This window comes from Brienomyrus brachyistius, chromosome 14, assembly GCF_023856365.1.
Source record: "Brienomyrus brachyistius isolate T26 chromosome 14, BBRACH_0.4, whole genome shotgun sequence".
NCBI lineage: Eukaryota > Metazoa > Chordata > Actinopteri > Osteoglossiformes > Mormyridae > Brienomyrus > Brienomyrus brachyistius.
Genome location: NC_064546.1, coordinates 6,552,766 through 6,566,160, shown reverse-complemented (window position 1 = coordinate 6,566,160; position 13,395 = coordinate 6,552,766). Strand labels below are relative to the sequence as shown.

The following is a 13,395-nucleotide window of genomic DNA, read 5'->3' as shown; positions in this document are numbered from 1 at the left end:
ATGACTTGTGGGATGGCTGTGCAACAGATGGGTCTGGAGATGTTTTAGAACTGCACAGTATGGTAGTATTGAGGTTATCAAGTTTTAAAATTAACGATTAGACTAGGCTGTAGAAACATTAAATCCCTAAACGGACATCAATATGAATACTGAAATAGTTGCAGCAACACAAAATTGGTGTTTGACAATGGGAATCTCTCTTGGGATTTAAATCCCATTAAAAACTTATGGTCTGATTTGAATTGGGTAGCACATAAGTGCATGCATAACACTATCATGGATATTGGAATATTCTGCATGGAGGAGTAGTGCAATAGTCTCAGTGCTGTTATCCTCTCTGTGGGAGGCTTCACCAATTGTTATTTCCATCCATCCATCTTCCTAACCACTTAACCTTCTGGGTTGCGGGGAGTCCGGAGCCTATGGGCACGAGGCAGGAAACAACCCAGGATGGGGGGCCAGCCTATCACAGGGCACACTTATTCACCATTCACTCACACATGCCCCCCTACGGGCAATTTAGTTACTCCAAGTAGCCTCAGTATGCCTTTGGGCTGTTGGGGGAAACCAGAGCACCCAGAGAAACCCCCACGACGACATGGGGAGAACATGCAAACTCCACACATATGTGACCGAGGCGGCGACTCAAACCCAGGTCCTAGAGGTGTGAAGCAACAGTACTAACCACTACACCACCATGCCACCCTCAATTGTTATTTAAGAGTGTCAATAATTTTGGAAAAAAAAAAACTTTTGTACTATAAATTTTCTAGATTAAAGGAAATTTGGGGGAAAATGAATGCCAAATCCTCACTTGAGTGATTTTATTTATTGCTCATCAGCTATTTGATGGGACTGGTCAGAGTACAGTCACCCCAACATCCCTGAGAAGTACAACTGGCATGAAACTCTTCTCCAGTCTGGATGATGGAACAGGGTACACCCAGGTGGAGTGTGTCCTGGATGCTTGGCAGGAAGCTGGCATTGAAAATAGCACTGAAATTCTAGAGGTCAGTTAATTTGTTCATTTGAAAAGATCCTTTACCTGGGCGCCGATGTGAGTGGCAGCATGTCCTTTAGCTCCGTGTCTTTGTGTGTTTTCTATGTCTTTTTTTGTTTACTTTTTTTTACTTTGTGCAATACAAGAGTTGCAATCTGAGGAGTGTCCTGTGGGTATGGAACTGGAATTGCAATGCTCTTGCAGTAAGACACTTGTTTTTACAAGGAATCAGCTGGTCGCACTATGAAGGAATGCTGGTGACGTTCACTTAAACATCCCAGAGGAATTGTGGTGTTTTCGGGGCTGCCGAGGTAGAGTCAAGGTGAGGGCGAGGCGATGGGAGAGGATGTGGAGATACAAGCCCTCAATTCCATCGATAGTGATGGGGAACGTGAACTCACTTGCTAATAAGACTGACGAACTGGCTGCCTTAGTAAGGAACCAGAAGTTCTTCAAAGAATGCAGTCTAATATGCCTGACAGAGACATGGCAAACTAGCTGCATCTCCGCTGCTAATGTAGAGCTACCGGAATTCAGCATGGTTCGCTTGGACAGAGATAACAAACTTTCGGGCAAGAAGAAGGGAGGTGGACTGGTGCTGTACATAAATAACAGATGGTGTAATCCCGGTCATGTTACAGTTAAAGAGACTATGCAGTAAGCATGTGGAGTTACTAGCGGTTAGTATCCGGACGTACTACATGCAGAGGGAGTTCTTGCACGCCATTGCTGTCTGTGTTTACGTTCCGCCACGAGCCCTTCCGGACACAGCGTGTGACATCATTCACTCTGCAATTGCAAGGCTCCAAACTCAACACACAGATACTTTTTTTGCGATCTCTAGGGACTTCAATCATGTAACACTAGATTCTACCCTCACTAATTTTTACCAGTTTGTTGAATGCCCGACTAGGAAAAATAGGACAATAGACCTATTGTAGACCTATTGTATGCAAACGTATGAGATGCATACAGCTCCACCCCCCTACCCCCACTGGGAAAGTCGGATCATAACCTCATTCATCTTCAGCCAAGGTACAAGCCACAAGTACAGAGGCTACCAGTTGCTACACGCACCTTCAGGAAGTGGACACCAGAAGCAAAAGAGGCCTTGAGAGTTTGAATCCACTGACTGGAGTGCGCTACAGAATGGAGAGGATCTAGAGAAGGTCACATATTGCACAACAAACTACCTGAACTTCTGCATGGACATTGTAGTTCCCACAAAGACTGTGTGCTGCTTCCCTAATAATAAACCTTGGGTTACCAGTGATGCCAAAAACCTCTTTAATATGAAGAAGATGGCGTTTACGGATGGTGACTTAACTGAACTGAGGTGTGTGCAGAAGGAGCTCAAAGAGCATCTGAAAGAGGCAAAGGAGTCTTACAGGAAACTGGAAGAAAACATGAAAGAGGTATGGAAGGGAATGAAGCAGATCATATGATGTGGGAAAAAACAGCACCTGGGCAGAGGGTGATGTGGCTAGAGCAAATCAACTAAATAATTTCTATAACCGTTTTGATTACTCTGCCACTACTGCTAATGGCCTTGCCATTGTAACTGCTGCAGCGACCATCCCAACACATCCCCCACCATTGTCTGCTGGGTGTACAACGAGAAACCCATCAACAACCTGGGACATTCCACTGGACACTGATTGCTGGGCATTGTCTGCTGACATCTCAGCCATCGAACTCACACCTCCGTTGCCAACCTGTGACATTCCTGTGAACTGCTGAGCAGTGTCTGCTGATGGAACAATCATCAAACCCACACCTCTTTTGCCAACCGGTGACATTCCACTACAAACTCCCCCCCGACCACTGCTACCAGACTCTGCAAGTGTCCCCTCACCCCCCACTATTACTGTAGACCAGGTAGGAGAGAGTTGAAGAGGCTGAAACCGAAATCTGCTGGGCCAGAATGCATCTTTGCAAGATTGCTGAAGGCCTGTGCTGTGGAACTGGGGGAGCCACTCCAACATATATTCAACTTGAGTCTGCATCTGGGGAGAGTAACTACACTATGGAAAACATCATGCCTGGTACCGGTTCCCAAGAAGCAACACCCCAATAAACTCAACGACTTTAGGCCTATTGCCGTCACCTCACATGTAATGAAGACCCTTGAGCGGCTGCTGCTCCACCTCCTCCTAAGACCCCAGGTTCGCTATGTGCTTGACCCCCTACAGTTTACTTACCAGGAGAATGTGGGAGTGGAGGATGCCATCCTCTATGTGCTACACAGGGTGTACTCTCACTTGGACAATCGAGGCAGTGCGGTCCTTTGTCCCTAGGGCCATACAGCTCTTCAACGTCACATGGAAGGGGAGGAGTGTGATGGACTTAAGTGTTTAGGCCTGTATAGCACACTGCCCTCCTGTTGTTTTCCTTTGTATTGTTGCAGTATGTATGTGTGTGTGAATGTCAGGTCTGTGTGCCTCTGTATGTATACTGTGTATAAGCTACTGGACATTATTTTTCATTAATTGTTTTCCCCATCCATCCATCGTTTTTAAGAGATGAGTTTCTTTTTATGTGCATTAATAGCAACGTTAGCTTGTCCATGTGAACTAAAGTTTACTGTCAAATTATGTATGTGTTTGTGTAGGCACTGGGTTTCAGTTCAGTGGATGATAAGGTGAATCTCCGTGAACTTGCGACAGCCCTTGAAAATGAGCTACGTGTTACACAGAGTGGCATTCACCAGGCAGTGCTGGCCAGCTTCAGAGCTGAGATACAGTATCTTCTGTAAGTCATGCTTAAGTTTTCTTTGTTTTAAGTGTCGGTGTTGTAGTCTGGAATCTGTCCCAGAAAACACAGGGCACAAGGATGCATGGAATTCTATACATTTCATTGCATCATTAAAACTTTTAACTCACTCAGCCCCAATGTGTATTTCGGACAAAAAAAGTGTATTACAAGTATAAAATCTATGCCATTTTTCTCATGTTCCTGCTTTTCTTGTTTGCTCTTTTCCGTGATGTTCAGTCTGTTACATTAAGCACTATTGTTTTGTTCTCCTGTATCATATTGTTTCATTTTAAACCTCTAGATGAGTAGGCAATGAAATAAGTTTTCCTGAAATCTCCCTATAGTTAAGTAATTGTATTCCCTGGGCGATGGAGAAAGAAAAAGCCATCAAGCCAAAAAAAAAGCAGTTTCAGTCACTGTTCAGTTTCCAAATCAATTCAGTTTTATATGTATAGCGCATTTTCACAACGTTGCATTGTCTCAAAGCGCTTTACGTTATCCCAGCCCAAAGCCCCCAGTCAGTAAGCCAGAGGTGACAGTGACAAGGAAAAACTTCCTAGTAGGAAGAAACCTTGTGAGGAACCAGACTCAAAGGGGGAGTCCATCCTCTAGGGGGCAGTTAGATAAAGGAAGTTAGATAAACAAAATGACAAATTTGTAATTTATAGAGTCTAAATTTTAAGATGCAAGTTGAAGTGTGTAGGGCAGGCAGGTGATGGTGCTGCTTCTGATGGCAGGATGAGCGGAGGTACATCAGCAGGGCAGGCAGGAGAGATGTCACAGGCAGGAGAGACATCACAGGCAGGAGGGCAGGCATGAGAGACGTTGTAGGCAGGAGGGCAGGTAGGCCGGAAGGACGTCACGAGTAGTAGGGGCTTCGCAGGCAGCATGGTAGACAGAAAATTTTGATTTTTTTTTTCTCCCAACTGTTCTGGCACAACACTGCATAATAATGCATCCCCAATTATAGATGCTATATGCCAGTCAAAGTTTAATCCTGAAAATGTGGGTTTGCCTCTGCTAGTTGCAGTCATGCTGGCCCTGTGTGCAAGCTAGTTCTTTCTTTCTCTCTTTCTTTCTTCAGATCTGACCCTTCTTTTTTAGGGCATTTTGTGGATCTGATTGAATTTACTGCTGCAGCAAGATGTTGCCATCCATCCATCCATTTTCCAAACCGCTTATCCTATTGGGTCGCGGGGGGTCCGGAGCCTATCCCGGAAGCAATGGGCACGAGGCAGGGAACAACCCAGGATAGGGGGCCAGCCCATCGCAGGGCACACTCACACACCAGTCACTCACACATGCACACCTATGGGCAATTTTAGTGACTCCAATTAGCCTCAGCATGTTTTTGGACTGTGGGGGGGAAACCGGAGTACCCGGAGGAAACCCCACGACGACATGGGGAGAACATGCAAACTCCACACACATGTGACCCAGGCGGAGACTCGAACCCGGGTCCCAGAGGTGTGAGGCAACAGTGCTAACCACTGCACCACCATGCCGCCCTTATGTTGCCATTCAACATATTTTTTTATTATAATTGCACAAAGGACAAGTACTCCAACAACAAAATGCAGTTTGACATTTAATTCAAAAGTGCAGAATACTGCTGAAATACTACAATCAGTTGTACAACATACATGTGTGATAAATAAATCATTTGAAAATGTGCATCTATACATTTGCCCCCCAAATGTAACATTTTGTTGTGCCTCTACCTCCCAGTGTTAAGTATTCATCTTCAGTTTATTTACAGTCGCTATTGTCGGACTTTGAAACCAGAAAGGCTTGATTTGTGTATTATATGAACGAGCAGCTCATTTACATTGACCATTTTTGGCATACACCAGGTATGATAAATCCTAATTATAGTGTGGATGGATTTTTTTTCTTTTTCCATTTCATGCATACACCTTTTTTCTGATGAAATTTATGCAGGGTTGAGGCCCCGGATCCCTGAACTTTGGTTGGAAAGTGACTTTAGTTATACAATTTATGTGGCTGTTACGGTAAATACTGTTATGTCATTGAAAATGATGTTCATGGCATACATGGGAAAGTAATAAATAGAATATAAATATTTAGAATATGCACTATTTGGACAAAAGCAGTGGGACACACCATCTAATCAGGTGTTTCATTAAGACCCATTGCCGCAGGTGTATAAAATCAAGCAGCCATGCAGTCAGGTTTACCAACGTTTGCGATAGCATGGGCCATCTTGAAGAGCTTAGTGATTTTAAGCGTGTTACTGTTATACGGTGCCACATTTGCAATTAGTCAGTTTGTGAAATTTCTTCCCTACTAGATGTTTCTCAGTCAGTTGTAAGTGGAATTATTGCAAAGTGGACACGTTTAGAGGAGAGGGTAAGGAGCGCAGGCTGATACAGCGTGTTGCCATACCTGCCACACGACAAACCACCACAGGGATGAGAACCCAAGTGCAGCCATGGAGCAGGTGATATCTCAGTATCACACTAGTTCAATTGGAGTGCAATAGTGAAGTTTTTTTCCGTGGCAGGAGTGCCAGTCCAGCTATCAACTCCCAAATTGGTGGATCTGCTGGATTTTGAGGATCTGCTTGCAGGGCTGGATGCAGGTTAATGTCATACCCAGGATGAAACAGTTGCAGGTTAAGGGCCTTGCTCAAGGGCCCAGAGGATTAGAATCACTCCTAGCATTCATGGGGTTAAAACCAGCAACCTTCCAATTGCAGGTATAGATCCCTAGCCTCAGGGCCCACCACTCTGTGTTTAGAAAACATTTAGCAACAAGAGAAACTCAGCCACAAAGTGGCAGACCTCATAAAATGACAGAGCAGAGTTGCATAGTGCATAAAAGTCACCAACGGTCTGTTGACTCAATAAATGCTGAGTTCCAGACTTACTTTGGAATTAACCCCAAATTAAAAACTGTGCGCTGGGAGTTTCATGGAATGGGCCTCCATGGCCAAGCAGCTGCTTGCAAGTCTCACATCACCAAGTACCATGTCAAGCGTCAGATGGAGCATGTCACCACTGGATTCTGGATAATTAGAAATGTGTTCTGAGTAGTGACCAATCATGCTTCTCTGTCTGGCAGTCTGATGGACAAGTCTGGGTCTGGCAGATGACAAGAGAACGTTACCTGCCTGACTGCATTGTCCCAACTATAAAGTTTGCTAGAGGAGGGATCATAGTATGTGATTTGGTTGTTTTTTCAGGGATTGGGCTAGGCCCTTTTGTTCCAGTGCAGGGAACTCATAATGCTTCATCATACCAAGACAATTTGGACAATTCTATACTTCCAACAGTTGGAACAATTTGGGGAAGACCCTTTTCTATTTCATCATGACTGTGCCCCAGTGCACAAAGCAAGGTCTATAAAGACATGGTTGGGTTTGGTAAGGAAGAACTTGTCAGGGCTCTGTGTAGGCCATTCCTGAACCCCATTGAACACCTTTGGGATGATTAAAATTGCAAGCCAGGCCAACACCAATGCCTGACCTCACAAATGTTCTTTTGAATAAATGGGCAAAAATTCCCACAGACTCACTCCAAAATCTTTGGAATCTTGTACCTTCACAGAAGAGTGACAACTGTTAAGGATGGAATGGAGGGCTTTGGAATGCCTATGCATTTAGAATGGCGTGTCAAAAAAGTTCCTGTTGGTGTAATGGCCAGGTGTCCCATTACTTTTGTTCCTGTAGTGAAAGTAATTTCATGGCATGGACATTAAGACATGCACAGAGAAAGGCTGTTTTCAACTGAATTGGTAGGAAAGGATTGAACAAATTTTGCAATAAATGAATAGGTGTAGTTTTAGAGTTGTATGTCACTAGGTGTTGGAGCATTCAGATAAAATCATATCTGTTGGCTTTTACGTTCCCACTTGATCCATCCAGTCATTCTTGAAATTGTAGAACCTGGGTGTTAGGGGAAGAGTAAGGGTTAAATGGGAGGGGCTAGGGGGTGTCCGTTATGATATAGATGCCTATGAGACATTTATGCAGTGTCCAACCTTTTTTTGTCATTTTGAGATGATGCTTAATTGGTAATTGAGTGTAATGGTATTCTTGGACTGGCATGAATGTTGTACAGTATAGATTTTGTGGCACATTTTAATGTGTGTTTTTTTTCTATTTTCTGCTGTGGTTCAGGGTAAAGTTTTCAGTTTTTTAATATTGATTTCATTTGGCAGGAAGAGAAGTTGGCAAGTACACACCCACATACATGAGATGTCATCTTCAAGCCCTCACTGTCCTCTTTTGGGAACAACAGGATTTAATAGTGTATTATGGCAATTTTGTGCAAAAAGATATAGTTTTTTATGGAGGAGTAAAAATTATTGCTGGACCTCGGGAGGACAGTATTTTATGTCATATGACCATTTGTAAGGAATGGGATGGATGACAAAGCTTTTTTTTTACAGGGAGCAGTTGGATGTTGAACTTAGTGAGAAGAAAAAGTTACGTGGTGACCTGGAGAAGGCAGGCAAATTGACGACCAAACTGACCACAGAGGTGGATGAACACCTTTCAGCCATTGAGCACAACTACAACCTCAACATCAGGTAACATGGCAACATCCACTATACTCAGTGTTTCTGTCTCTCACTATCTAACCCCCTTATTTTCTGTTTATTTATAGAAAACTTGAACAGGAATATAACCAAAAACTAGCAAGTGTGAGGGCTGAATTGACCAAAGAGAGAGATATTATCCACCAACAGGCAACTCAGCAACATGAAGAACTTGATGGAGAAATTGAAAAAATTAAACAGGAAGCAACCTTGCTAAGAGAACATCTTGCTCTTGGTGCCAAGGTAAAGAGAATGTGTTTCTCTTGAAAAGGGAGAGTATCGGTCAACATATTTTAAGCAGTTTATAAAAATTCCTAAGTTCTTAAGGAATTCCTGAATTCCTAAGTAAATGCAATTAAAAGTACTGTTTTGTTCCAATTTGTCCAAATGGGTGTGTTTTGTGAAGCATAGAAGCATATATTTATACAAAATCAGAAAGAGACAAAGTGCATTAAGGAACCTTTTGTGTTTGTTTTGTTTTTAGGAAAACAGTCGATTGGAAGCACAGCTTTTGGATAGCACAGAAAAACTTTTGGAGACTGAAAATCTGGTCTGTAAATTGCAGAGAAAACTAGACAACATTCTTGAAGAAAAAGTAAGACTAAGAAGTTCTCATATATTTCAGTATTGTTGACAGTATCATTGGATTTTTCTTAGTGTATTTATTATACAATAAAATCCTATTATAGTGGACTCGCTTATAATGGAATGTCGTCTATAACCGACGAGGTCCGCTGGTCCCGGGTGTGCACCTTTACGAACATGCAAAATAAGCATCGGATATAGCGGACTCGCATATAACGGAATTTCGCTTATAATGGGCAAACAATTCGGTCCCCAGGGCCGCTTTTAGGTGTAGTTCTGTTCGGCTATAATGGACGTGCAGGCTCTGCCTACAAGGCACATGGCATGCCAGTGATATCCAGCGCAGATACATAGTCAGGATTATTAATAGTCACGCATCCAGTCAGGTAAAGCACGTACAATATAATAATCTATACCCAAGTGTGTCTGCTGGGGTGTGGCATGAGTAAATGGTGTCTTGTAGTTGTGTTGTGGGCATACAGCAACTCTGGATATAACGAACTTTGGATATAACAGGCTGTTTTTCCAGGTCCATTGAAGTCCGTTATACTGGATTTTACTGTATGTACATATCCACCCATAGTTAAGTTTTTGGTCATAAGTATTTCCTGATGGTTTTTCCTCAGTTTAATTATTGGGACCGTGGAAGTGCTGATTTTTTTCTACATGAAGAGCATCTTCGCCAAATATTTAGCAAGCATGAAGAACAATGTAGGGTAAGGTGTCCAAACCACACACCAAAGTTCATCGCCCATCAGAACATACTCATATTCCTTTTATTTGTTTTTTTTTCAGCTTGTCTTGTAATTTTGTTTAAAACTTGCATTATTATTTGCTGTTGATGAAGAGTCCCCTTCACATAAAGTGTTTTTGTGATTTAGTGCAACATAGAAAAACTGATTACATTGTTTAAATTGTTACCTGGTATTTGGTATGTGACTTTTTAGATTCTCTGTTGTAATGCATATATATTCATCCAGTGAACCTTATGTGCTCATTTCTGTGTGTGTACCTATGTAACAGGAAATGCAGGATTGTATCGATGAGCTGCAATCAGAACTGGAGAAATACCATGCAATCAAGAAGATCCCTCTCATTCACAATGTTGATAATAATATTTCCAATATTTTTTCTGACCAAGGTAGTTTCCCATTGTTAAAAGATTAAGGTCAATACATGCGCAAGTAGTGTCTTTCTTTTTGACCTCTGATTTATTGAAAGAACACAAAGTTCTATGCTCATGTGACAAGCCTCATTGTGACATATATCTAACTGTAATGTGAAAACATCTGTCCTCCAAAACGGCACGCATGTGCATATTGATCCGTTTTTGCACAAGTCATCTATGTCACCAACAACTAAAAATATCATTGTGAGACGTGGCATTTTAAAAATTGACAAAATTGAGACTCTATTAGCTAATGTATGCATGGCATTTTGTTCTGGAGGACAGCAGACAGTTCATTAGCTGTACATGATCAAGTTGAAAAGGTGAAAAAAAGGCAGATGGCTGACTTTTGCTGTTTTCACAACTATTGCTGGTACTATTGTAGGTCTCCTCCATTGTTGTTTTGCCATGTTGCCAGTGCCGGCTGATGACAACAGGGCCCAGCACATGTGTATAGGCCAAACACCACATGAATTCTGATCTGACTGTTCTCATTCATGTTGCTTGGCCACGAATCAGATACGTATCTGATCTAGGACCACATTTGAAAATGACTGAAATTTGAAAAATCGCATTTTTGTGTCCACACAGACCTGAAAACATCAGATTTGTGTCACATTAAGGTACAAAGTCAGATGTAAGTCCCTTCAGCCTGATAAGTCCATGTACATGAGTATAATTCGTTTTTCAATTTTAGACAAAATTAAAAAAACTTGGCAATTTTCACTAGTTTTTCTGGATTATTTGTAAAGGGAAAATTGGAAAATGGTTTGTTTTACTTTCATTGGTGTGCATGTTCAATGAAGTCCAAAGATGCCCCATACTCCATTTCACTGGGGGGGTGTTATAGGTGTGCCATCTATTATTGGTCAGGTACATTGCAAAGACCACGCCTCCCATAAGATCGCTACAGAATAACAGAATTTAACTTTCTGTTAAAGCTGCACTTGACATCTTAAATTTCTGAATTATTTCAAGCTTCCTGGTCCAGCAGCCTAGCTCTAAACAGTTAAAGTGAATTCCTCTGCTACAGCAATCAATATAGCAAGCAGAATATACACATAAAAGTACATCCCACAAGGGTAAGGTGTTATAGCTGAAACAGAGTACGATAGTTTTCCTTAGTACAGTGAAGACTTGGTGTGCTTATTAATCTCTTATAATGATTAATAATGGATACAGCATTTCACTTTCCCCATGCACTCTATCCCATCTTATAAGAGCTGAATGGCAATCATAGTATATCTTTGCTTCAAAATCATAATGATGCAAATTTATACTATAACTACTAGTACAACAAATAATTATTATTATTATCATCATCATCATCATCATCATGAATATCAGAAGAAGAAACATTCACCTTATATAAAGCCTCATACTCAAGGTTTCGTTACATACACAGACAGATAGACAGATGGATAGATGGATAGAGAGAGATGGATGGATAAATGTGGAAAACAATGAATGAAAAATAATTATAGTCATACAATGAAATGAGATAATGTGATAGGCTATATCAGAAATACTCTACATCAAATTAAATGTTTTATGGTCAAGGGGGCAAGTTTTTTGAAGTATGATTAAAATGTCATCTTTGGTTCAGAGTGCTTTAATTCAATCATTAAAAATAAGCTTTAATATGCTTAATTTAAAAATACAAAGTTCTCAAGTGGAGGTTTAACAGAAACTCTCAGGTACCCCAGCAGTCAGGTACCTCAACTCATTATCTCATGGGAGGAATGGTCTTTGCAAAGTACCTGGCTAATAACAGATGGCACACCTATAACCCAACCCAGCTCAAACAAAATACAAGCCATTTTCTGACTTCTTTGAACACACACCAATGAATACAAAACAAACCATTTTCCAATTTTCCCTTCATGGTTGGTCTAGTAACATTGGTGAAAATGACCCATTCTTCATTTTAGTTTTTTTTTCAGCTAAAACCGAAAACGAATTTTACTGACGTACACTGACCCGGATAATGTGAATTTAGCCTAGTTGTCTCAGAATATAACATGGGTAAGTTATACTACCTCAGTCCAAAAACCGGCAATTATTAAATTTTAAGTGTTGCTTTCTTTGTGTGAGGTTTATATTCAGGAGAATGCCAGTCATTAAACATGAGTCTGGAAGCTGAAATACTTGTAGAAAACCTGAAAGAGCAGCACCTGGAAGAGATTAAGAAACTAAGAGAACAGCTTGAAAGTGAGGTAAATCCATTTTTTTGCTATGAATGGAAGACCTTCATTGACCATACTGATTCCACTACTTTTGCATAATATTTTTATTCTTTTTGATAGATTAGTGAATACCAACAACAAATAAACAAGCAAAGAATATTCCATGAAGAACAACAAAAGCTTCTGTCACTCAAATGCCAAGAGGAGGTCCAGACCCTACAAGGAAATATCTCACAAATCCAGGATAGAGCTGATGAGCTCCAGTGTCAAGTGAACCAAAAGGAAATGTTGCAGATTCAGCTAGAAAGCAGTCAAGAAAAAGTGAAGCAACATGAAGAGGAAATGAGTGTTATCAAGAAGCAGCTTTCAGATACCCAAGCCTACTCTGATGAGTTGAAGGAAAAGTTGAAGACACTGGAACTTCAGTCCAGAATGTTGCAGAGCTTTGTGAAGGAAAAGGAAGAACTTCTGAGGATTTATGAAGAGAGAACTATACAAGTGGAGCAACATCATAAGGAAAATATTCAGGCATTGATAAAAGTGGAAAGGGAAAAGTTGCAGGCAGTAAAAGAAGAGATGGAGCAAAGACTGATAGCTGAGTGGGACAGGGAAAAGGCTCAGTTACAAGAAACCCATGAACATTTGCTTCAGGCTAATTTAGAGGAAGAGAGGCAGAAGTTAGAAAGGAAACTCAAAGAGGAATGGGCACATGAGAAGGCCCTTCTGGAGGAGCAGCATGCGGGGGTTATCCAAGTATTCTTGGATAAGAAAAGACTCAGACTTTTGAATGAGCAGAAACAGGCCGAAAGGAAACTTGTGTATCACTGGGAGAAAGACAGAGCAGCAGGAGAGGAGGAGAGAATACAACAGCCGGATAGCCCCTGGGAAGCTATGCAAGAAATAATTCCTGCATACAATGAAGAGAGGAAGTGGCTGGGTGGCCTAATGAACAAATTCTGGGATGAAACTCCAGAGGCTAGGTAAAAGGGGTGCTGCTGGGGGAGGGAAGATCTAGTGGGCATATCACTTTTAACATATCATATTTTTCTTTTATTTTAATAGAAATCCAGACCAGTTTTGGATTGAACATTAAAAAAAAAAATCTATTTTGGTGTATCTTGTAGGGAGTCATTTCCCCA

At 41.4% G+C, this 13,395-nt stretch overlaps 1 protein-coding gene across 2 annotated transcripts in view; it reads left to right on the top strand.

Annotated features, from left to right (window-relative positions):
• The window catches only part of LOC125707166 (ninein-like), a 47,987-nt gene that overhangs the window by 16,342 nt on the left and 18,250 nt on the right, over positions 1-13,395 (top strand). For both annotated transcript variants that reach the window (XM_048974123.1, XM_048974122.1), the window contains exons 7-15: positions 843-1,010; positions 3,612-3,751; positions 8,168-8,308; positions 8,386-8,560; positions 8,802-8,912; positions 9,529-9,618; positions 9,926-10,043; positions 12,165-12,286; positions 12,377-13,236. In XM_048974123.1, coding sequence (XP_048830080.1) covers positions 843-1,010; positions 3,612-3,751; positions 8,168-8,308; positions 8,386-8,560; positions 8,802-8,912; positions 9,529-9,618; positions 9,926-10,043; positions 12,165-12,286; positions 12,377-13,236 — 1,925 coding nt within the window. The remainder of the gene's footprint in view (positions 1-842; positions 1,011-3,611; positions 3,752-8,167; positions 8,309-8,385; positions 8,561-8,801; positions 8,913-9,528; positions 9,619-9,925; positions 10,044-12,164; positions 12,287-12,376; positions 13,237-13,395) is intronic.